At 37.2% G+C, this 25,355-nt stretch overlaps 2 protein-coding genes across 9 annotated transcripts in view; one reads left to right on the top strand and one right to left on the bottom strand.

The window, feature by feature from the left end:
• Window positions 1-7,660, bottom strand: part of LOC131496945 (uncharacterized) — a 53,705-nt gene extending 46,045 nt beyond the window's left edge. The window contains exon 1 of the mRNA XM_058702822.1: window positions 7,571-7,660. Coding sequence (XP_058558805.1) covers window positions 7,571-7,660 — 90 coding nt within the window. The remainder of the gene's footprint in view (window positions 1-7,570) is intronic.
• The window catches only part of TANC2 (tetratricopeptide repeat, ankyrin repeat and coiled-coil containing 2), a 364,297-nt gene that overhangs the window by 16,886 nt on the left and 322,056 nt on the right, over window positions 1-25,355 (top strand). Inside the window, exon 1 of one of the 8 annotated variants that reach the window (XM_058703488.1) lies at window positions 5,674-6,106. The exons of the other annotated variants lie outside the window; for them this stretch is intronic. The gene's annotated coding sequence lies outside the window, so the exon portion shown is untranslated. Of the gene's footprint in view, window positions 1-5,673; window positions 6,107-25,355 lie in introns of those variants that run through there. 8 annotated transcript variants of the gene reach the window in all.

Genomic DNA, 25,355 nt, shown 5'->3' with positions numbered 1-25,355 from the left:
TTGTCTGGCCCACCCTGCTTGAGCTACTACTTGTAGGGGGCAAGATTAAGGAGAATGAGAGTAGTCCCAGGCAAAATTGCCACAAGCTTCCATTGTTCTTACCCAATTTTGCCTAGTTTGCTTGAATAAACATTTCTTTGTTGTATGCCTTTGGTTGATTTCCAGAGTGCTATAAAGTCAGATCTCCATTCTCTTTGAACCCATCCCAACCAGGCTTCCTCTCCCACCCTTTCACTGAAACTGCTTGTTATGGTCATCAGTGGCTTTCATTTTGCTCAATCCAGTGATCCTTTTTTAGTCTCTGTCTTGCTTGATCTGTCAGCACCGTTTGATAGAATTGATTACACTCTCTCCTCCTTGAAGTCTTCGACTTCCAAAATACTTGGTTGTTCTGTGTCACGGGATACTTTATTTTTGTGGATTTCTTTCACTTAGTCCTCCTCATCTCATAGCCTATAAAACTTGTAGTGCGTTAGGAATTTTATCTTTCCTGAGGACATTATTTCTCTTTCTGCCCTCTCAAGTGATGCCTTTCCCTTTTTTTGTTCTCATAACCCTCATGCCACTGGATATGGAGATAGATACTCTCTTTATTCCCCTTTTCAGCATTGAAATCATTCTCTTCCCTAAAGTTCTTTAGCTTTGAAATTCATGTCATCACATTTTATTTACTACAAACCCTGTTGGTGTTGACTGGATTTTCTGGTTCACCCCCATACAGTGACTTCTGACGGTTACCACCTGGAGTTAGGTCACACTTCACAAGTTAAGGGCATAGTCCTCCACTAGACAGCTCTCACTTCAAATACCAGCTTCAGGCTTTGGGGTTCCCAGAATCATCCTCATTTCTAACCAACTGGCTGTAAAGTAAATGTGGGGATTCCTGCTACTCCCTCACAGTTTTACTGTGGCAAAAAGGATACAAAACAGAACCAGCCAAAAGAAGGGACACAGAGGGTAAGGTCTAGGAAGCTCTCAAATGTGCAGCTTCTGGTGTCCTCCCCCTTTGGAATCAGGACACATCCTCCTCCTGGCACATCTTTCTTCTGGCACATCAGTGTGTTACAGTACATAGACTATTGTTAACCCTAAGGCTCACCCAAACTTTGGTGTCCTGGGTTTTTATTGAGGCTTTGGTATGTAGGCATGATTGATTAAATCATTGGCCACTGATTAAACTCAGTCTCCAGCCACCTCCACTCACTGGACGGCAGGCCTCTAATTATATAGTTGGTCTTTTTGGTATAGCCAGCCCCCATCCTGAGTCATTTTGTTAGCACAAACTATTTAGGGGCCCGCTATGACTCATCTCATTAACAAAAGCTATCAGGTTCCACCATGAATAACAAAGACACTCCTATCACTCAGAAAAAATTCCTAGGATTTAAAGACTACCCCCCAGTAACTGGGAACAAAAGCTAGCCAAATTTCTTTATTACATAGGATTCCTTCCCTCTTCTTACTTTTTGGTTTTGTTTATACTCCCCTTCTCTCTCACAATACTATTTCTGATCTCAATTCTTGGTCATTTCAACCATGTAGATAGTTTTTCAACATTCAGATCTTTCAGTTCTTTGGATTTCAGTTTTTGAATCTCTTTCTGTGATCTTGTCTTCCACCTCCCCTAAATCATTATGACTACCAAAGTTATTCCCTAGCAATAATAATTGCAACCTCCTCATAATTTCAGTTGTATGTGTCCCACTCTCTGGCCACTACTTGCTGTCTTTCTAATCTTTTCCCCTTTAGTACCCTGACTCCCATAATTCTTTAATCCCACTAGGACCTCTTATCCAGTGATTCAGCCACCATTTCATTGACTCTTTCTCTTGATAACTTCTTTCCCTTCCTTACTCAAGTCACTTTATAATCATAGTTCTCCCTTGCACATACCTTTGACATTGTTCCTTCTCTCTTGATTCATTGTTCTTGCTGTGCCAAAACCACATTCCTAGTTAAATCCACTTACGACCTCTTCCATGCCTGCACCCATGAAGCTGAAATGTCGTTGGTGTAAAACATACAACCTTGCTCATTGGTTTTGTTTTAAATTCATGGCCATAAACCTCAAGTGGAACCATAATGCTTCCAGATAATCATGCTGTATATCCTTAGTCTAGTAGGTGGGAGAATGAATGGATGATGAATTTATACATTTTCCCTCTTTTTTCCCCTCTCATCTCACTTGTAATACTTTCATTCTTTTTCTCAGCTAATGACTTTTCTTCCTACTTGATTGAAAAAGTTGAGGAGAACTTCTGTAGAATTCCACAGTCATATGTCTACTTCTGTCTGAAGGCAGTTCCTTCATTCGTCCACTAGATCATATCCACTCTTGCCTACTCAAGAACATTCCTTCAGTTATTTTCTCCTCTTTTAATTTTTTTCCTCTGATTCATTCCCGTCAGCATTCAAACATGTTACTTCTCTCATGTTAAAAAAAAAAAAAAAGTTTTCTTGATCTTACTTTCCCCTCCAACTACCACCTAATTTCGCTGTTCTGTCTTGTAGCAAACCCTTAAAGAGTTGCATATAATGCTGTTTCATTTTTCTCCTCCCATTGTACTATATGCTGACTAACTTGGATGTAAATTTAAAATACACACATACATACATACATACATACACACAACATACTTTGGTGTTTTTTTCTCTAAGAACAGGGATATTCTCATACACCTCATATAATTATCAGAATCAGAAAATATTTAATATATATGTATATAAATATTCAATATTTATTGTTGGTATAATATATTATCCACAGTCTGTGTTTAGATTTTATTTCTTTCCCTAATAAGTCCTTATAGCATTTTGCACACTGCCCCCCGCCAAGTCTGGGATTCATTGTAGTATTCCTTCCAGCATTGCATTATTGGATTTATTATTTAATCTGGAGCAATTCTTTAGCCTCTCTTGTTTCTTGTCATTGACACTTTGGAATATTACAGCCAGTTATTTTGCAGACTATACCTTGACTTGGTTTGTCTGTTTCCTTAGGTTTTATATTTTGGGGGCAGGATACTATATAAATGGTGTGTGTTATTGGTGCATCCTATCAGGAGGCATATAATTCTGGTTGGATCTGTTATTGATCATGTTAACTTTGATCATTTGGTTCAAGTGTTGTCCACCAGTTTTTTCTACTATACAGTCATTATTTTATTTTTGTAGTATATGAATAATTCATGGGAAGATATTTTGAAATTGCAGTTGATCCTTAAATGATGCAGGAGTTGGGGACGCTGACCCCTTCATGCAGTAGAAAATCTGGGTATAACTTGGCTCCCCCAAAACTTAACTAATAGCCTGTGTGACCAGAAGCCTTACTAATAACATGAACAGTCAGTTGACTCATATTTTGTATATTGTATTATTATATACTGTATTCTTATAATAAAGTTAGCTACAGAAAAGACTATGTCATTAAGAAAATCATAAGGAAATGAACATGTCATGGGAATAACAGGTACATCATAGGGAATATAGTCAGTGGTATTGTAATAATGTTATATGGTGACAGTAGTTACCCTTACAGCCAGCATAGCACAGTGTATAGAGAAGCTAAATCTCTATGTTGTACACAATGTTGAAATGAATGTAACATTGTTTATCAACTGTCCTCAAATAAAAATTTTTTTCTGTTTTTAAAAGTTTATTTGAGAGAGAGAGAGAGCGCGTGTGAGCACTGGAGGGGCAGAGAGGGGGAGAGAGAGGAAATCCCACGCAGGCTCTGCACTGATAGCACTGAGCCCTATGCAGGGCTTGAACTCACGAACCGTGAGAACCAAGAGTTGGACATTTAACTGAGCCACCCAGGCGCTCCTCAAATAAAAAAATTTTTTAAAGACTAAAAATAATTTTAAAAAAGGAAAATCATTAAGAAAGAGAAAATACATATGTAGTACTATACTGCATTGAAAAAAATCCATATGTAAGTGGACCTATGTAGTTCAAATCTATGTGGTTCAAGCATCATCTGTATGTAATCTCGTTGCTCGTCAACTTTTACCTACTTGTTTTAGTATCATTACTAATTCTCACTGGAATTAATTATTATTACTAGGATGGCTGCAGAATAATGATTCTCTAACTCAGCCATTGTTTCTGCATTTATTAGTTGATATTTAAATTGGAAAAAATCAAGTGTTTTCTTTCTTCTTAACTAGGGAAAAAACCAGGTATGTGCTACTTTGTTTTTCTCTTGTGTGTCTACTTTAACTATTTACACAAAATATTTTATTTCTGACACTTCTAGTCACCAAATGTGTGGGGGTTTCTCCTTACAAAAATAAACAAATCTCTGACACCAGCTGAGTGTCCTACAATTTAATTCAATTCTCACACTGTGCTGCCCAAACATAGTGTCAGATCTCACAGGTAAGGGCTCTGTTTCACAAGAGTGCTCTCCCTTACCCCAACTTAAGATGCCAGTCTCAGGCTCAGGTTATCACCTGTGTTTGTGACCAACTGGCTGTAAATTAGAGGTTCCCATGATCTCCCTCCTCGGGTTCACATAATTTGCTAGAGTGGTGCATAGAACTCAGGGAGACACATTTACCAGTTTATTAAAGGTCATGATAAAGAGTACAGACAGCTAGATGAAGAGGTACATAGGGTGAGGTATGGGAAGGTCCCAAGTGCAGGAGCTTTTGACCTGGTGGAGTTTAGGTGTCACCCTCCTTGTGTGGATGTGTTCACCAGTCTGGAAGTTCCTTGGACCCCACACTATTGGTACTTTATGGAGGCTTCCTCATGTAGGCATAATCAATTACTAACTTTGTTTCTAAACATCCCCCCCCCCCTTCTTTGGAGGGTGTGGAGTAAAAATGAAAATTCCAAGCTTCCAAGCCTGGTTTGTCTTTCTGGTGACCAGCCCCCACTTGGAGCCATCCAGGAGCCCACCTAGAGTCACCTCATTGGAACAGAAGATGTACCCCTAGTACTGTCATCATTTAGGAATTTATAAGGGTTTTAGGAGCCCTGTGTCAGGGATCGGTCAAAGACAAATATTAGAACAAGAGTTGCTCCCAGTGTGTGTATCACTTAGGACATTACAACGGTTTTAGGAGCTCTGGGGACAGAGACCAATATATGTATTTTCTATTATTTCACAATATTCTGCTATGGAAGAGCCAGCCAAGCCTTCATCTTCCATTCTTTAATTAACAATATGAACTCATGGGTTCCTACTTTTTTTAGTGGGTTATGACCTATTTCTGTCATTTATTTGGTGCTCAAATTGTTCCTGGTTTACGCAGTGGGAGCAGCTTCAGGCTGGTTTCTTGTTACATGCAATGATCATTATTTTGAACACTTCTTTACTTTTTGGAGCACCAAGATATTCCAGCCTCAAATTTTGCTTTCCTATCCCAGCAGTAGAGTCAGACATTTCTCCTTGGAGCCTTGAATTCCTTATTTTCTTCCTTTTATTTGAGGTATGATTTACAAAGAATTAGATGCAAAGATGTTAATGTTATAATGAATTTTAGCAGTTATATATATCTATGTAACTATTACCCCAAACAAGATATAGAACATTTTTATCATCTAAGAAAGTTTACTCATGTCTCTTTATATCCAGTCCTCTCCCTTCCCCTAATTAAGAAGATCCTTTTTTTTTTTTTTTTTTAAAACTTCTGCTGCCATAGATTAGTTTTGTCTATTCTTCCACTTCATATACAGGGAATCATACATTAAGTGTTTTTTGGTCTGGCTTCTGTATCAGTCTGAATCTAGTCAGAAGAGAGAAACTACATAGTAATTTGAATAGTGAGTATTTAATATGAAGAGTTATTAACTATAGGGAAATGGATAACGAGGAATTGGCTAGTAAGAAGTAAAGACAAATTAGGAATAGCAGATATATGGAGGAGCCACTACTCCTAGACTAAGTGAGATGGAGTGTCCAGGGAAGAGTGCTCCCTCCAGCGCCGAGCTGACATCTAGCCTTTGTTGGAAAGGGCACGGCCATGACTCACTTGAATGGCAGAGAAATTGCTGTGATGTCACACTGAAAGAACTTTGTGGAAATCTGACTTCCAGAATTGCTGGAAATCTGTGCCTTGCAAAGGAAAACTATACAAGGGGAGGTGTCTCACCAAAGGTACTCTACTATAAAAGCACCATAGGGAGAGTGTTTGGTGAAAGTGTTGGTTGCTGGGTACTCATGGCTGCCATGCAGCCCAGGGACAGGACATTAGAGAAGCTGCACATGCTGTAGTGACTTGATGCTGGAGAAGCTTTGCTACAGGAGCTAGGTGCTGGAGAAATCATGCATACAGTAGTAATCTGCTGAGCAAGCACACTGGAACACAGAAACAAAACTCTTCCTTCCTGCAGAGTCTGTCCAGTGAATTCTTATAAAGCTTAATATTGTGCGAGCTGTCAAAGGAAAAATATTTAAAGATCTCAGGTTCACTTTCACAGAACAGACAAAAAAAGGATGAATTTGGAGCTGAGAATCAAAAAGTTATTAGTGCAGGTCACATTTTCTTTGCAATCTCTTACTTTTTATTGTATGCTAGGCATTTTGTATAAAAGAATAGTAGAGACCTAGGTAAATAATATTCACCTCCATAGAGGGGCATGCTGCTGCTTGTGTCTAGCAACTAACTAGAGTAGGATGCTTGGTCAATCTGATTTATCTTTGACCCGTAACTGGGCTTTATTGTTGCTTAGTTAATTTCATTTCACCATTGGCTTCAAATATATTGAAGGTGGTGTCAGGATTCTCTTGTCTGGAGAGCTTAGTATCTGAATATTGGCAAGTTTTCAGAGATCTCTCAGAAACTGAGTCCCCAGCTTTCTGAAATGCAGAAGATTTCTCTCTGTTTTATTGCCTGATTGTCAAATGTTTTTGGCTTATCCTTCCTGTGTTTATTCTTTTAAAAAATTTGCATATACATGCATATTTTTATTTCCTCTTTCTTACAGAAAAGGTAGCATAGTATACTACTCTTTTGCGTTTTGCTGTTTTTTACTTAACAATATACCTTGAAAATAATTTTATGTTACAGAGATGTTATTTCCTTTTTTTTTTTTTTTTTTTTTACAGTTGTATATAGTACTTCATTGTGTATATGGGCCATGATTTATTTGATCTCCTATATTTGGATATTTACCTAGTTTCCAGTATGTTGCAATAAAAAAATACTGTGATAAATAATCTTTTGTGTAAGTATTTTTATATTGTTGGAGTATATCCCTTTTTGAACTCCTAAACAGATACTTACCCTTTCTACTCCAGTGAAACTGCTCTTATCAAGGACCTCAGTGACCTCTGTGTTCCTAAATACAAGAGTCATATCTAGATGAAGATTTCATGTGATCTCAGTCTGTATTCACTCCCTTGATGATCTCACTCAGTCTTAGGTCTCTGTTTACTGTCTATATGCTGGTAACTCCCAGGTGTATGTAACCAATCCAGATTTATTTCCCAAATTCCAAAGTCATATATCTAGCTGCTTACTTGACATTTTTACTTGGACATCAAATAGACATTTCAAGCACATTTTCCCCCAAATTAAACTTCTCACTATCCTTTCCCTCTTCCCCCTAACTATTGTACCTGCAGTTTTTTCCATCTTGTTGTAGAAACTCCATCCTTGTACTTGTTTGGAATGTTGGAATCATCCTTGATTTCTTGTTCACTCCCCATATTCAATCCGTCAGGAGATCTATTGGCTACCTTCAAAACCTACCTAGAATCTGACTGCTACTGACCGTTTCTACCCAGGTCTGAGCTACTGATTTCACTTACCTAAATTGCTGTAGCCACCTTATTGGTTTGCTTCTATAGTTTCTCTTCAAAATAGCAGCTGGAGTGATCTTTTAAAAATTTGCCAGATCATGTTTTTTACTCTTCTTAATATCTGTCCTGTGAATTTTCATCTCACTAAGAATAAAAGGTAAAGTTCTTACAAGAGCCAGTAAGGCTCTACACATTGTGGCTCCATTCAATTCTCTGAACTCACCTACTTCTCTAACCCTTGTCTCTTGCCCCTGATCCACTGGGTTTTAGCTACCGAGGCCTTCTTGCTGTTTCTTGAATAACCTGAGCATGCTTCTGGCTTATGACCTTTGCTTTTACTATTCTGCCAAAATTTTCTTTCCCCAGGCATCTGCATAGTTTATTTCATCATCACTTTCAGGTTTGTGTTTATCCAGTTTACAATTATTACAACCCTCCAATCTTGATTTCTCTCAGCCCCCAATATTCCTGTCCGCTTTCCCTGCCTTTTTTTGCCCCCTCACAGGGTTTATCTGACATACTATCTTTACTTATTTACTTATATAAATACTTATATAGACTCTAAGCTTGCTAAAAGCAAGGATTGCTGACTGGTTCCTTGCTGTATCTGTGTAGAATAGCGTTTGCCACATAATAAATAACCAGTAATTGTTGAATGAGTTGAATGAGTTAGTCATATCTGGAACTCAGATCTCTTTAAATCTTAAGGCTTAAATATTTTTCTCAGTTTAGAGCATTGGTTCTCAAACTTCAGCATGCCTCATAATCAGAAAGGAAAACTGAAATTTCATTTACTGTAAAAGTATATTCAGAGAAATTGTTTGAAATGTTATGAATGCATGTCAAGATTATAAAAAATTGGTAGGAAAAATAGGATTTTAATAGATCTTGTAAGACTCACAAGGAGAAGGAAAGGCTAATATTAAGGAGGAAGACTGGGATTTTGTAGAGAAAGAGATTTAAAAGTGATAATAGGGGTACCTGAGTGTCTTAGTTAAGTGTCTGATTTCGGCTCAGGTCATGATCTCACAGTTCGTGGGTTCAGGCCCTGCATTGGGCTCTGTATTGACAGCTTGGAGCCTGGAGCCTGTTTCAGATTCTGTGTCTCCCTATCTCTCTGCCTCCACCACCCCCCTCCAAATGAATAAACATTTTAAAAAGTGATAATAAATAAGTTAGCTTATCTGGTAGATAGGGATCTGACTGGGTGTGGGTGAGTGGGGTTTTAAGTTGTAAATATAAGTTGTCCTTAAAACTTCACCTCTCTTTTTTATCTCCAGTTTAATCTTCTGATTCTGTCTTGCTCTGTCTTCACCTTTTCTTTGCCCCTTTCCCTGATTATTGTATTACTTATCTATTCTGACTATTTTGTTTCATATCACATTCTATACTACATTCTGATCCAGAATTTTATGTTGGTAGTATTATTTTTCAGGTATCGTTTGGTAACTTATTTCATTATTTTAAGGTAAGAGTTCTGGCTGTTATTTTAAAAAGTGACTATACTTTTTCTTAATCTTTAGTTGTCATTAACTGTCCATTTGAAATTTCACTTTATCTGAAATAGAATTCTTAGTTTTAGTTGTGAGCCCCTCCCCTTATTTGGACTTTTATTAATCCCTTTAATTTTTAAACTGTCTCAAATTCATATACTTCATTCCATAGCATTTGGGCATGCACAGTGTGGTGTGAGTATGCTGTAAGTATTAGGTGAATGAACTTACAAGATATAATAAAACTTTCACTTGTGATTTTTTCTTCTTTGTACCTCACTAAGAACACCTTTCTTGATTAAAACCATTCTTTGATTCTCTGCTGATAGAATTTTTGATACCTCAGTTTTTAATAACTGGGTTGTGTGTGTGTGCACGTGTGTTAGTTGACATCCCACTGTTTCATTGCTTTACTGATGAATAATTTAACACTACTGATGAATAATTGAACACATTCTGTTAAATGAGAAGTTTTGTGAGATAATTGCCTTTACTGGTCTTCTGGGTATTAGATTCTTTTCCTAGGTGCTTTTACATTCTATATTAGGGTTGTGTTCAGCTGCATGTAGCAGAAACTCAAGTACAGTGGCTTAAAAATTGAACTTCTTCTTCCAGAAACAAAGAAACCTGGATATAGGCTCAGCTGACTGAGCCACCCAGGTGCCCCGATTTTGTGTAAATAGTATTTAAGATATTTTTTAGAATGTGATGCTCTTTTAGAAACGTTTATTAGTTTATTTATTTATTTATTTTTAATGTTTATTTATTTTTGAGAGAGAGAGAGACAGAGCATGAGTGGGGGAGGGGCAGAGAGAGTGGGAGACACAGAATCCGAAGCAGGCTCGAACCCCAAGAAACGTTTATTGGTTTAAAAAAATTTTTTTAACGTCTATTTATTATTAGGAGACAGAGACAGACAGAGCATGAGTGATGGAAGGGCAGAGAGGGGGAGACACAGAATCTGAAGCAGGCTCCAGGCTCTGAGCTGTCAGCACAGAGCCCAACACGGGGCTCGAACTCAGACCGTGAGATCATGACCTGAGGTGAAGTGGGATGCTTAACCGACTGAGCTACCCAGGGGACCCACGTTTATTGTTTTTTTTTTTTTTTTTTTTTTTTTTTAAATACAGTGAATACAAGAGGTTTCCTGCTGCTTGATCTTTTGGATATATAAAAATGATGAGATTCTTGTATCAGAATCAAGATAAACTGTGAATGGCGTATGTAGTTTTATTGAGATCTGCTCAGATAGAGGATTATCACAGCATCTTACAAGGACTGTAGTTGGCTTTTCAAATTAAACTAAATATAATAATGTTTAATAACCTGGGAATTGTCATAAGGCAGATCATTTCAGGTTTCTTTTCTGAATTCATTAGTGTTCTGTGATTTATAATCACCACCTGCCTAAATATTAATATTCTTAGCGTGTCTGACCGAAAAAAATCTAATATCTCAAATAATAAAGTGTCACCAATTTGATATTTTGATAAATGCTTTTATTAAAAATAAACTTGTTCTCATACTGGCAAAAGGTTCCCCATTTTGCTTTATATCTTTTTAATTTCTTATTTGCAAATTCTGGTACTTCATATACTTGTTTGGAACACATTATTCTTCTTTGTAGCCTTACTGATAACTACTCATTAAAGTGTATTTGTTTAGCTTACAAACATGTCGAAGATATGTATAGGTAGAGATATTAAAACAAGTAGAAATTATTATTTACACTGAGAGAAGAACCTAAGTTCTCTTCTCTTCCTCTGCCTTCTTCTCCCACTGCCAGGGTTCAAATCCCATTGATCATAGTTTGGTTGGGGAGGTGGTGGTTTGCATTAAGGAATAATGGGAATTTCCTCATCTCTCCCGGTGAGGGACTTCGAATGCCAGAATAATTAAACTAAACTCTTTCAGAAAATATTTATTGAATGTTAACATGGGTGATAATGAGCAACTTGCTAGAGATACAAAGATGAATTTAGGGAAAAACATTACCTCATAGTACATGGTTTGAAGCACAGGTTTTGGAGTCTGACAGACCTGAGTTCACATTCTGACTTGTTTATTTGCCAGCTGTGTGATTTGTGACAAGTTATTTGACCCCTTGAAGCCTCAGTTTTTTTGTCTGTAAAAGACTCATGTCAGTAGTTTTGGGTGAAGTGAATGAATGCACCGAAAGTGCTTAGCACAGTTTTTGGCATAGGTAAGCTTCTCAAAAACTATTATCTACTACTGTGGTGATGTATAGTGAGGAGTAAACACACAATCCAATGGAGAGAAAGTGGGTTTTTTTTTTTTAGGGGAGGCTGGGGGCAGGAGACTAAAACATATTAATAAGAGAAGTCACCTGTCACATAATTAAAAAGTATGTTAGATTGATATCCTTCACCCTTGTTACAGTGAATTAAGTAAGTCTCCACTGAACACAGTCTTTTTGACTCACCTGTAATTTTTTTTTTACTTAGTGTAATAATTTTTCTTGCAAGATATGGGACATATATATGAGAAATCAGATTACCTCGTTCTCAGGATGTCTTAGACTGGACCTACTTTCTTGCTTTAAATCTTTTTTTGTAGGTTTTCTTTGGCACTTAAGCTTTGCTCATACTATAATGAGGTTTTCTCTGGTTACATGTTGAGAATAGCAATGGTGTTCATGTGTAAGAATGATTTTTGAAGTTAAATGCAGTTGATGTATAGTGAGATCGTGTATTAAGGTATATAATTGTTTTGGGTTATAGCCCCAAATATAGGTATTTAAAGGAAAATAGATAAGGAAAAATTTAAATGATATACAATTAGGGCTACATAATTAGGAAAAAATAATAAAATGATTCTCACTGAGTATGATTTAGGTATCCCAGATTTACAAATCCAGCACTCAGGCACAGCTCTGACATTTCTTTCAGAGACCAAATCACCACCAACTCTAGTTGTTCAGCATGCCCGGGATCTGAACTTAGAGACAGAAGGAAGCAAGAGTAATATTCTACTTTCCTTCAAGATGGACAAAAGAAGCCATGGTTTATGTGTAAACTTTCCCTTGAACTTTATTTCAGGGAAGCTAGGAGAAATTATTTTACTTCTGCAAAAGTCTACTTCTAGGAAAGTAGCATTGAAAAAAAGAAGTAGGCAGCCAGTATAAGAGACATGTTATAAATCAAGAACTAAGGAGTTTAGGAAAGTGATGGTCAGAAGATAACGGGAAAAATGGATGATGGTTTGTGTCTCCAATGAATACTGATTTTCAGTTCACACTTTAATGTTTAACAATTGCATAGTAGGTGCCAGACTGTGCTGAAGTGCTTTAGTTGCCTTAATTTTCACAACATATGAATGGAAAGTCACTTTCATTTATTTTTATTTTTATTTTTTAAATTTTTTAAACATTTATTCATTTTTGAGAGTGAGAGCGTGAGTGGGGGAGGGGCAGAGAGAGTGGGAGACACAGAATCAAAAGCAGACTCCAGGCTCTGAGCTGTCAGCACAGAGCCTGACGTGGGGCCCGAACCCACAAACCATGAGATCGTGACCTGAGCTGAAGTGGAATTTTTTTTTTTTTAATCTTTTTTTTTTTTTTTTAACGTTTATTTATTTTTGAGACAGAGAGAGAGCATGAACAGGGGAGGGGCAGAGAGAGAGGGAGACACAGAATCTGAAACAGGCTCTAGGCTCTGAGCGGTCAGCACAGAGCCTGACGCGGGGCTCGAACTCACGGGCCGTGAGATCATGACCTGAGCCGAAGTCGGACACTTAACCGGCCGAGCCACCCAGGCACCCCTGAAGTGGAATGTTTAACTGATGAGCCACCCAGGCGCCCCAAGTCACTTTCATATTATTAGCCTCAATTTGCAGATGAGGAAATGGAGTCTTTGAAAGGCTAATTAGTTTGCTCACACTCAGAAAACTAGTTAAGTGGCTGTGGGGAATGTCCCCAAGCCCCAATCCTTGCCATTATACTAATACAATTAACTGTTTTGTTTGGTGTTAAGAGAGAATCAAATATGAGAGTGTTGATTAAAGACAGATATTGGGGGGCGCCTGGGTAGCTCAGTCGGTTAAGCGACCGACTTCAACTTCAGGTCATGATCTTGCAGTTTGTGAGTTCGAGCCCCACATCAGGCTCTGCGCTGACAGCTCAGAGCCTGGAGCCTGTTTTGGATTCTGTGTCTTCCTCTCTCTCTGCCCCTCCCCCTCTTACACTCTTTCTCTCTTTCCTTCAAAGATAAATAAACATTAAAAAAAAAAAAAAGATATATTGGGAAACTTGATTTCTAAAGCTGGTTCTGATTTGGTGAAAATTCTGGGGATAGTTAAATAATTTGCCTCACATCCATTACTGAGCCATCTTCTTATCAAGCCTGGTTTCTCTTCTGATATCTTCTGCTTCCTATGTCTGTCAGTTTTAGAAATTGGAGGTTGGTCCTGGCATTATCTTTAAATGTCCAAAGTAGATAGCAGGGAGTAGCATAGAAGCCAAGTAAAGATTGTAAGTAACATTTTTGAAAATTTGAGGATGGTTCATATTTGGAGGATTAATGGATTTGACTTTGGTCCATATATCATGATAGAATCATAAAAAATTGCTTTGCAAGACAGGTATCTTGATAAGAGTAGTTGATTTCTTACTATAATCATTATAGTTATCAAAGTGTTCTTGTAGTTAAACTTATTTTGATCTTCTTAATGACAGTGTAGCTATTCTGCTAACTGCCCATAAAGTGTGAGTTTATTGACAGTGTTCATTTGGTTTTAGATTATTGCAATGTCTAAGATTATCCAGTCATTGCTTTCTAAGAATGTTCGTTAGAAAACAGCAAACTATTTTCCATTGTCAACACTTTAAGGATTGAGATTTGAGTCTTTTGGTGGACATAAGCACTAATATACTCACTTTTGTTATATCACTTATTTTGAAAATGTGAATTATTTTAATGTGATTGATATATCAGGGAATGATTTGACCTTAATGGGAATTTCTCATGCTTAAGCACAATTTCCTCTGTGAGAAATACATGGTAAATGCAAAAAACTGTACCCCACTGAAACAGGTTGCATAGGAATATACAAAATGCACACACCTCAAACATGTACCGGCTATCTCAGTTTACCTTGTAGGTCGTGAGTTACACCCATCCACATTAGGTATTACAACTTTATATATGGCATCTGATAACACTTTTTCCACCCTCCTTCACATCTACTTCCAAGTTAAAACCCTTCTGACACTTCCACGAACAAATCTCAGGTCTTTTTCAAGGTAAAGTGCCATATTTATTGTAGTATGTCTTTCTTAGCCATTTAATTTGTGTAAAATTGTGCTGCTGTGCTACTGTGTTTTAGGTTCTTACTGCTGGTGGTTTTTTGTTTTTTTGTTTTTTTTGTTTTTTGTTTTTTTATTCATTACTGACATAGTTTTGAGTGTTGTGTTCTCAACCCCATTTTTCCATAAGCTTTCTGGTTTTTATCATGTGATTTTGCACAAAATTTTACAATGGGTTTTTCTGTTCTGCAAGTCTACTATTTTTATGGCTTAGGTTTTTAATATTTTATTTCTATATTTTTAATACATCTAGAATTTATTTTTGTATGTAGGCAACAGTAGGAATCCATCAACTCCCTCTGCCATTTCTTTCTTTAATGACAACCTCCGCCACTTGACCCAACATTTACTAAATCTTCGTCTTCCCTTGCTCCCCGCTCAGTTTGACATTTTACCTTTTCCTATACTTAACTTTGGACTCTATCTGAGCCCATATCAGTAAAAGTTTTACTTTATATCAGTTAAAGCTGTATCTCTGAATACCTACTGGGGATTAAAAGAAATTGATGTATTTGTATAGATGGATTCCAGTTCTTAGTTTTAAGTTCTATTAGTGTTTTGACATGAAGAATGTTTATCTTTGTTTGATACTTGGTGTCTTGCATAAACTGCCCTAAACACTCTCCGTAGATCTAAATAACCAGGCTTATAAAGATAATGATTTTTGTGATTATTTTTTAAAATAGGGAATATGATGAGAGGATGCTGTTTATACTTTTTTTCTTTAAGTAATTTTTTAACCCACAAGCCAGCAGAATAATTTTATTTAAATTCACTAAGATTATTTTCATCTATCTAAAGGTGGAGTAGATAAGCATTTGTAGTTTTTATACTACCCAGCATTTTGAGAATACCTCTGTCGCTGAGTTTTACATTATATGAAACCATCTGTAAGGTGTCTTACTTCTCTGTTAGGCTGTGAGTTTCCTTTCTTTATATATATATTTTTTAAAGATTTTATTTTTAAGTAATCTCCACATGAAACATGGGGCTTGAACTCATAACCCCAGTATCAAGAGCCATGGGCTCCATCGACTGAAACTTGCCCTGAGGCTGTAAGTTTCTTGAGAGCAGTTCACTGTTGGTATCCGTGGTACCCAGCATGACTCTGAGCATGTTAGTAGACACTTCAGAACTGTTTGTTTATTTAAACTCTCTTATAAACTCCCAACACTCTTTGTATTTCTCTTGTGCTACTAGCACCTTCTATTTTTAATTGTACTCGTCTTCGGTTTTCCTTAACTCTCATTACCAGACTGGATGCTCCTTTTAGGCAAGAACTATTATTAACTTAAAAATTTTTTCTCCAGTACCTTCTCAAGGCCTTATACTTTGTTCATAATGAACATTGAATAACTAGAAGATCAGAAGACATTTTATTTTAAATTTTATTTGTAGATTAAGATTAGAAAAAGATTTGAGGCAGCCTTGCCCATCTGTATTTCACATGCGTTAGAAGTAGAGAAGCTTTCGTAAGCCCAAGAGTATAATTTGTAAAGAATTTTAGCTAACGTGTTACTAAAATAAAGTTTTTACTGTGTGTATGTGTGTTTTGGTTGTTTCTTCACGTTATTTATAAGAATGCTTAGTGCCTGGACTTAGTCCTCTAAAATAGCAGGTTAATTTTAACTTCACAGTCCTGCTGGACTGGTTCATTATATGGTTTGGAGAAACCAAGGGAAGGCAAATGATGCAGGAAGTGGTAGTGGTAGTTCTGTAAATACTCTGTTGATTTGACCTTTTACTGAACCTGGTGGCAAAACAGTTCTATCATGTAACTTTAAAATATTTGATTAGAAAATGTGTATATTAAAAAGGATCTAAAGTTTTAAATTTCGTTTTCATGATTTTGGATTTGTTTTTGGTGTAGTGCCATTGGATATGTATTGAGACATTGTAGGTTGGGGGGATACTCAGTGAGAAGCCAGTCAACTTGAAAGGCAAAGATTTTTCTAGAGTGCTCTCTGATCCTTCACTCTTAGAGATCTTATTTGTTTTGTGGGATTCACAGAAAATTTATAGTGACTTAATAATTAAAAATTTTTACTGACAATAATAAATAAATACTTTGGGGGTGATTAAAATGTTTGGGGCGCCTGGGTGGCGCAGTCGGTTAAGCGTCCGACTTCAACCAGGTCACGATCTCGCTGTCTGTGAGTTCGAGCCCCGCGTCAGGCTCTGGGCTGATGGCTCGGAGCCTGGAGCCTGTTTCCGATTCTGTGTCTCCCTCTCTCTCTGCCCCTCCCCCGTTCATGCTCTGTCTCTCTCTGTCCCAAAAATAAATAAAAAACGTTGAAAAAAAAAATGTTTTAGAACTAGACAGAGATGGTGAATGTAGTACATGCCACACTGAATTTCATTTATTATTATTTTTTTAAGCTAAAAAGTGTATTTATAAAAATTTTACCTTTATATCCCTTTGAATACTGTACTTATTTTCTCTTGGAAACTTTGTAAATTTTTATGTACATTTTCTGACAGTTCTAACGTATATATCTATCTATATATATATACACACACATGCATACATACATATGTCTATAAACTCATAGTTTTAAAAATTATAATAAGGCCATACTTTACATATTACTCTGTGATTTCTTTTCACTTAAGGATAAAACTTGGAGAATTTTTAATCTTGAAATAGATGCACTGCACATTGTTTAAACTGTACATAGTATTCCATGGTTCATGGAATATGTCATGCCATGGTATATGTCCAGAATTTGATCATTTCCCTATTATTTGATCCTCTTTCTGGTCCTTCTTTCCTACTTTAAAAAAGCAATTAATAAACTTTATTTTTAAGAGCAGTTTTGGATTCACAACAAAATTGAGCAAAAAATACAAAAGTTCTCGTATACTCCCTGTCCCACACATGCATCCTTCCCCACTGTCAGCAACCCACACCACAGTTGTACACATTTGTTAAAATTGAACCTACATTGACACATCATTATTACCCAAAGCCTGTAGTTTACATTAAGGTTCCTTTCTGGTTCACTGCATATTTCACTAAATTACAAAGTAGAAATGGCTAAAGAGAGAATTAGTGATTTGCAGATAGGTTTGAAGAAATTGCCAGAGTGCAGTGCAGGTAAAGAGATGGAAAATATGAAAGAGTGGTGAGTAGAGTAGTTTACTACTTCCATTCTGTAGTAAACTCTTTTGGTTCCTGCTCATAGGACTGTTTTAAGCCTGTTTTAATACTTAGAGGGAATAGATGGCTTAAAAAACATTTTTCAAAAATTGACTCAAGAAATAGAAAACCCGAATAGACCGATGATCATTAAATGGCTTGCATCAGTAGAGGAGAAGACTCAGTCCTGTTACTCTCTTCCCCTTAGTTGAATCCTGTGACTCCTTGTAAAATGGAATACTTCTTTTGCCTTTAGTCAGTAGAGTGTATGCCCCACTGACACTATGTGGCATTGCCAGGCCACATAGAAAGTGTCCTTTCTGGGCATCCTCAGTTCATAGATCAGACTTTTGGTTGGACTCTCTGGTCCAGAGGAAGTGTTGCATTCTATAACTGAACTGTGATTTCTTCCCAGCCCTTCACACTCTGCGTTCTCTCTACCCTTCTCCTGTCCTTCTGCAGTACTGATACCATTCTCATACCCTTGTCCTAGATATATCGCAGGCACAATCCACAAACTGAGGCTTCTGCATTAGAGTATGTGAAAGGGAACTCATCGCTTCCATGTGTGGTAGTGGGAGGTGTCTTCCTTTTCTTTGAGAAGTAACTAAGGACCCCTTAATGCCTAAGGAGCATTAAGTATCCGCTCCCTCTTGTTAGGATTATTCTGTCCTCGTCACTTGTGGGATGGTGATATGTGTTGTTAAACGTGGTCGGTGAATGAGGCTCTTCTCTGCTCCCACTTGGAGCACTACTGGCTCATCTTTGCTTATTAGTGTCAGTTAGCAGGCAGGGATGGTTACTTTCCCTTCTTTTCCCTGCCAGTTTCTGGCCCTGGTTTGGTTGTACCATATAAGCTGGCAAGTATCCCTCTGAATCATTAGATTCTACTTCTGAGATAGTATACAGCTGTTTGCAAAACCCATTTACTGGAGTACTGTAGTCCCTTATACAGTATCCCATTAGTTAGTGATAATTTCTGACATTCCTGGAATAGAGAACATCATTACCTTTAGTCTTCCCTATGAGAAGTGTTCACTTTCTCTCCTTTACTGCTATAGGATGCTACAAATCTTCCCACTTTATACCAATATTCCACTCTCATTTAGGAGCAGTGGCTCAAGTTTTAAGGGTATGTAAATCAAGACTGCTTCAGATACACATACAGAACTCTGATGACCTCCACTCCTCCTAGATTTTGCCTCAGTGGTTTAGGGCTAGAAGCTGTTGATTATGCACTAACAATAATGAGTACTGTGATCATAGTTTAAAGATCACTCTTGTTGCTCTGTGATATTCTATTTAATGCTGTTAAGGACATGTATGAGGTTTTTATCAATCTATATTTATGAAAGTATCTCTATACAAACTCCTTACATTTTTGGATAATCATTTACCTCAGTGATAAAATTCATACTTATTAACAGTTTATTAGTCTTTCTCTTGATAGTTTCTGAACAGGGAATGCCATATGTTTATTTTCTCCAAATCATCTTGATACATTATTGCCCCCTCAGTCATCTGAGGTGGGTATATAAAGGGTTATTGTGCAAAGGCTTATTGAGGTGGTAAAAAGTCATTACAGGGACACTGATTTTTCCAGCATTGTTTAAAATTGCTGCTTGCAGGCCTTCCCCATCTCTCTCCAAAACTAGGCTATAGATTGGGTACCTGCCTTTCCAGTACACACAGGTGCCCCTGCTATTTTCTTGCTGATATAAGATGCTAAGGCCTGGCAGGTTCTCTCTACTCACCTTGGCAAGGGCTTAGTGACAGCCATACAGTCTGTCTGTAATATTTGCTTAGTCTTTCAAAGATCTTTTCTCTAAAGGTGGTGCAAGGCCTTTGAGCACAGTCCTCTCTGGGTCTGTTCCTTGTTTGAGAATTTTTGGGTCTGCCTCATAGCTTCTTTAACTGAGTTATGGTAGAGCTGACACTCATCCAAGTGATGGTTTTAATTTTCTCCTTTAGGCAATATAGCACCATGAGAGACATTCTTGTCTCCTTAACTTACATTCTGCTTTCCCGTTGGTTTAGAAGCTTTGATTTTAGTGTGAGATGCCATTCTCAGTACTCCATTCACCTGGCCTAAGTGGGGCTAGAGGGGGAGGACATAGGCCTTAGCCAATCAGTGTGTCACATTGGTTTCTTCAGTACTACACACATTACCTAAACCACCTGATTGGAGTGAATCTTAGAACAAAGACCTTGCTCTCTTCTGCTGGACTGGGTGTGCTGATGACGGGAGTTTGAAGTTGTTGCAGACCACAGTGTGGAGGCCGAGAATAGGTCCAGTGTGGGTGAAGCAATCAAGAGTTGGATTCTTGTGATATCCTCAAGCCTTGGTTGCAGCAGAGGTCAACCTTACCCCTGATTATTCTCTAAAATAAACAGAAAGTTCTCTATTTTGCTTAACCCAGTGAGGATTGAGTTTGTTTCCTTGATAGAAAGACTTAACTTCAGAGAATACCTTAAATAATTGCTTCTCCTGGGCCCCTGGGTGGCTCAGTTGGTTAAGCATCTGACTTGGGTGCAGGTCTTGAACTCATGGTTCATGAGTTCAAGTCCCGAATCTGGTGAGCTTGTGCCCCGCATCAGGTGAGCCCTGCTTTGGGTGAGCTCAGGGCCTACATCGGATGAGTTCAAGGCCTGCTTTGGATGAACATGAGCCTCTCTTTGGGTGAGCTCTGCTTCCCCCCGACCCCCACTCTCACTCATTTGCATCCTCTCTCTCTCTCTCTCTCTCTCATTAAAAAAAAATTGTTTCTCCTATTTTTTGTAAGTCCTTCCAGATAGTTATGTCTTTACTAGATGTTGGGATGTTTGTACAGACTCTAAGACTTGATCGTCATGCCTGTTTTTAAAACAAACTTAATATGGTCCCTTAAATAATTGACTTGTGACAGAACAGTCTTTTGAAAATGTGAAAAATTCCTAGGATTTCTGTAACTCTATTCTCTTTTTACACTATTACTCCTGCCTCATAGCTGGTGTCGCTTTTTTTTTTTTTAAATTTAAATCCAAGTTAGTTAACATATAGTATAATAATGATTTCAGGAATAGAATTTAGTGAGTCATCACTTACACGTAACACCCAGTGCTCATCCCAACAAGTGTCTTCCTTAATGCCCCTTGCCCATTTAGCCCATCCCCCCACCCAACACCCTGCCAGCAACCCTCAGTTTGTTCTCTGTATTTAAGAGTCTCTTATGGTCTGTCTCCCTCTGTTTTTATATTATTTTTGCCTGCCTTCCCTTATGTTGATCTGTTTTGTATCTTAAAGTCCACATATGAGTGAAGTCCTATGATATTTATCGTTCTCTCACTGACTTATTTTGCTTAGCATAATATACTCTAGTTCCATCCACGTTGTTGCAAAGGGCAAGATTTCATTCTTTTTGATTGCCGAGTAATATTCCATTTTATACATATATACCACATCTTCTTTACTCATTCATCATTCGATGGACATTTGGACTCTTTCCATACTTTGGCTGTTGTCGATAGCACTGCTATAAACATTGAGGTGCATGTGCCCCTTTGAAACCACTCCTGTATCCTTTGGATAAATACCTAGTAGTGCAATTGCTAGGTTGTAGGGTAGTTCTATTTTTAATTTTGGAGGGAACCTCCATACGCTTTTCCAGAGTGGCTGCACCAGTTTACATTCCTGCCAGCAGTGCAAAAGCATTCCTCTTTTGGGTTTTCCAAGTAGAGTATTATGCCATCTGTGAAGAGTGAAAGTCTGACTTCCTCCTTGCTGATTTGGATGCCTTTTATTTCTTTGTGTTGTCTGATTGCTAAGGCTAGGACTTCCAACACTATGTTGAATAACAATGGTGAGAGTGGACACCCTTGTCGTGTTCCTGACTAAGGGGAGAGCTCTCAGTTTTTCCCCATTGAGGATGATATTAGTGGTGGGTCTTTTGTATATGGCTTTTATGATCTTGAGGTATGATCCTTATATCCCTACTTTCGTGGGAGTTTTTTTTATCAAGAAAGCATGCTGTGTTTTGTCAAATACTTTCTCTGCATCTATTTAGAAGTGGTTCTTATCCTTTCTTTTATTAATGTGATGTGCCACATTGATTGATTTGCAGATATTGAACCAGGCCTGCATCCCAGGAATAATTGTTGATTGTGGTGAATAATTCTTTTCATGTATTGTTGGATCCAGTTTGCTGGTATCTTATTGAAAATTTTTGCATCCTTGTTCATCAGGGAAATTGGTCTGTAGTTCTCCTTTTTAGAGGGGGGTCTCTGTCTGGTTTTGGAATCAAGGTAATGCTGGTCTCATAGAATGAGTTTGCAAGTTTCCATTCCATTCTTTTTTTTTTGGAACAGTTTCAAAAGAATAGGTGTTAACTCTTCTTTAAATGTTTGATAGAATTCCCCTGGAAAACTACCCAGCCCTGGACTCTTGTTTGTTGGGAGATTTTTGATTACTGATTCAGTTTCTTTACTGGTTATGGGTCTGTTCAAATTTTCTATTTTTTCCTGTTTTAGTTTTGGTAGTTAATATGTTTCTAGGAATTTGACCATTTCTTAAATGATTGTCCAGTTTGTTGGCATATGATTGCTCATAATTTTCTCTTATTATTGTTTGTATTTCTGCAGTGTTGGTTGTGGTCTCTTTCATTTGTGATTTTATTTATTTGGATCCTTTCCTTTTTCTTTTTGATCAAACTGGCTAGCGTTGATCAATTTTGTTAATTCTTTTAAAGAACCAGCTCCTGGTTTCATTGATCTGTTCTACTGTTTTGTTGTTGTTGTTTTTTTGAAATCGATATCCTTGATTTCTGCTCTAATTTTTACTATTTCCTTTCTTCTGGTTTTGGGTTTTATTTGCTGTTCTTTTTCCAGGTCTTCAAAAATTTTTCTTTAATGTTTTTATTTTATTTTGAAAGAGAGACAGCGTGTGAGCGGGGAAAGGGCAGAGAGAGAGGGAGACACAGAATCCGAAGCAGGCTTCAGGCTCTGAGCTGTCGGCACAGAGCCTGACGTGGGGCTCGAACTCACGGACTTTGAGATCATGACCTGAGCTGAAGCCAGACGCACAACTGACTGAGCCACCCAGGTCCCCTCTTTTTCCAGGTCTTTAGGATGTAAGGTTAGAGTGTATATTTAAGACATTTCTTCTTTCTTTAGGAAGGCCTGGATTGCTATATAATTTCCTCGTATGACCACCTTTGCTGCATCCCAGGAGTGGACTGTCATGTTATCATTTTCATTGGGTTCCATGTATTTTTTAATTTCCTTTTTAACTTCTTGGTTAACCCATTAATTCTTTAGTAAGATGTTCTTTAATCTCCAAGTATTCATTGTCTTTCCACATTTTTTCTTATGGTTAATTTCGAGTTTCACAGTGTTGTGATCTCAAAATATGCACAGTATGATCTTGATCTTTTTGTACATGTTGAGGGCTGATTTGTGTCCCAGTATGTGATCTATTCTGGAGAATGTTCCATGTGCACTTGGGAAGAATGCATATTCTGCTGCTTTTGGGTGAAATGTTCTGAATGTATCTGTTAAGTCCGTCCAGCCCAGCGTGTCATTTAAAGCCATGTTTCCTTGTTGATTTTCTGCTTAGATGATCTGTCCATTGTTGTAAGTGGGATGTTGAAGTCCCCTACTATTAGGGTATTATTGTCAATGAGTTTCTTTATGTTTATGATTAATTGATTTCTATATTTGGGTGCTCTCATGTTGGGGACATAGATGTTTACAATTGTGGTCTTCTTGGTGGATAGACCCCTTAATTATGATATAATACACATCTTCATCTCTTGTTACAGTCTTTATTTCAAAATCTAGCTTGTCTGATATAAGTATGGCTATTCCAGCTTTCTTTTGGCAACCATTAGCATGATAGGTGATTCTCCATCCCCTTATTTTCAATCTGCAGGTGTCTACATCTAAAATGGGTCTCTTGTAAACAACATATAGATGGATCTTGTTTTCTTATCCATTCTGTTACCCTCTGTCTTTTGATTGGAGTGTTTAGTCCATTGACATTTAGAGTGAGCACTGTGAAATATGAATTTATTGCCACTATGTTGCCTGTAGAGTTGGAGTTTCTGGTGGTGGTCTCTGGTCCTTTCTAGTCTTTGTTGCTTTTGGTCTTTTTTGTTTAGTTTCATCTTTTCTCTCTTCAGAGAGTTTCCCTTAAAATTTCTTGTGGTGTTGGTTTAGTCATCACAAACTGTTAGTTTTTGTTTGGGAAACTCTTTATCTCTCCTTTTATTTTGAATAACAGACTTGCTGGGTAAAGAATTTTTGGCTGCATATTTTTGAATTCAGCACGTTGCATATATCCTGCCACTCCTTTATGGCCTGCCAAGTTCCTGTGGATAGTTATGCTGCAGACCTGATCTGTCTTCCCATATACATTAAGGACTTTTCTTCTTTTGCTGCTTTCATAATTCTTTTCTTGTCTTTGTATTTTGTGAATTTGACGGTGATATGCCTTGATGATGGTCGGTTTTTGTTGGATCTAATGGGAGTTCTCTGTGCTGCTTGGATTTTGATGTCTGTCCCCTTCCTCGTATTAGGAAAGTTTTCTGCTATAATTTGCTCACATAAACCTTCTGCCCCCTTTTCTCTCTCTTCCATCTTCTGGGACTCCTATGATTTGGATATTATTCCTTTTTAATAAGTCACTGAGTTCTCTAAGTTTTGTATTGTGCTCTTTTGCCTTTATTTCTCCTTTTTTCTGCTTCATTATTCTCCATAATTTTTTCTTCTTTATCGCTGATTCGCTGCTCTGCTTCATCCGTCCTTGTCAACATGGCATCAATTTGAGATTTCATCTCTGTTAATAGAATTTTTAATATTGTCCTAACTAGATTTTACTTCTTTTATCTCCACAGAAAGGGATTCCATGCTTTTTTGCAACCGCAGCTGGTGTTCTTATTATGGAGGTTCTAAATTTTAGTTCAGACATCTTGCTTATATCTGTGTTGATTAAGCCCTTGGCTGTCATTTCTTCCTGTTCTTTCTTCTGGGGTGAATTCCTTTGTTTTATCATTTTGGAAGAAGAAAAAAAATAAATATAAAAAATTTAAATTAAAAAATTAAATTAAAAATAAAAAATTTAAATTAAAAAATTTAAAACAAAACAAAAAACTCAAAGGAAGCTAGATGCTAGGTGTGTTTTGGTCTGCTTGTTGAAAGAAGCTTGATAGAATAGAGAAAAAAGGGAAAGAAAAGAAAAAAGGCAAAAAATTAAAAAATTAAAAAATTAAAAAACTTATAGAATAAAATAGAATAAAATGAAATAAAGAAAATTAAATAGAATAAAAAATTTTAAATAGTAAAAAAAATAATTACAAATTGAAAAATTCAAAAAAAGAATATAAAAATAAATTTTTCTCTTTTGGTATCCAAGAAAAAAAAAAGGAAAAAAAACCAATTTAAATGAAAACGGAATAAAAAAAAACTAATAAATGAACGAGCAGACAGAATTAAACCTGAATGAAGTTACATCCAGTTTTCCTTAGAACTGAAAATATGAAGTCTTCTATAGTCTGGACACTAAGTAGGTGAAGTGACTTGTGCTGGTCTTCTAGGAGATGTGCTTGGAGGGTGCATTTAGGTGGGACTTGGTGTAATGGCTCCGTTCTTCACTAGGTGGTGCTGTTTAGCTTA

The sequence above is a fragment of the Neofelis nebulosa genome, chromosome 16 (assembly GCF_028018385.1).
Source record: "Neofelis nebulosa isolate mNeoNeb1 chromosome 16, mNeoNeb1.pri, whole genome shotgun sequence".
In the NCBI taxonomy this organism is placed as follows: Eukaryota; Metazoa; Chordata; class Mammalia; order Carnivora; family Felidae; genus Neofelis; species Neofelis nebulosa.
This window is presented reverse-complemented; position numbering and strand designations above follow the sequence as displayed.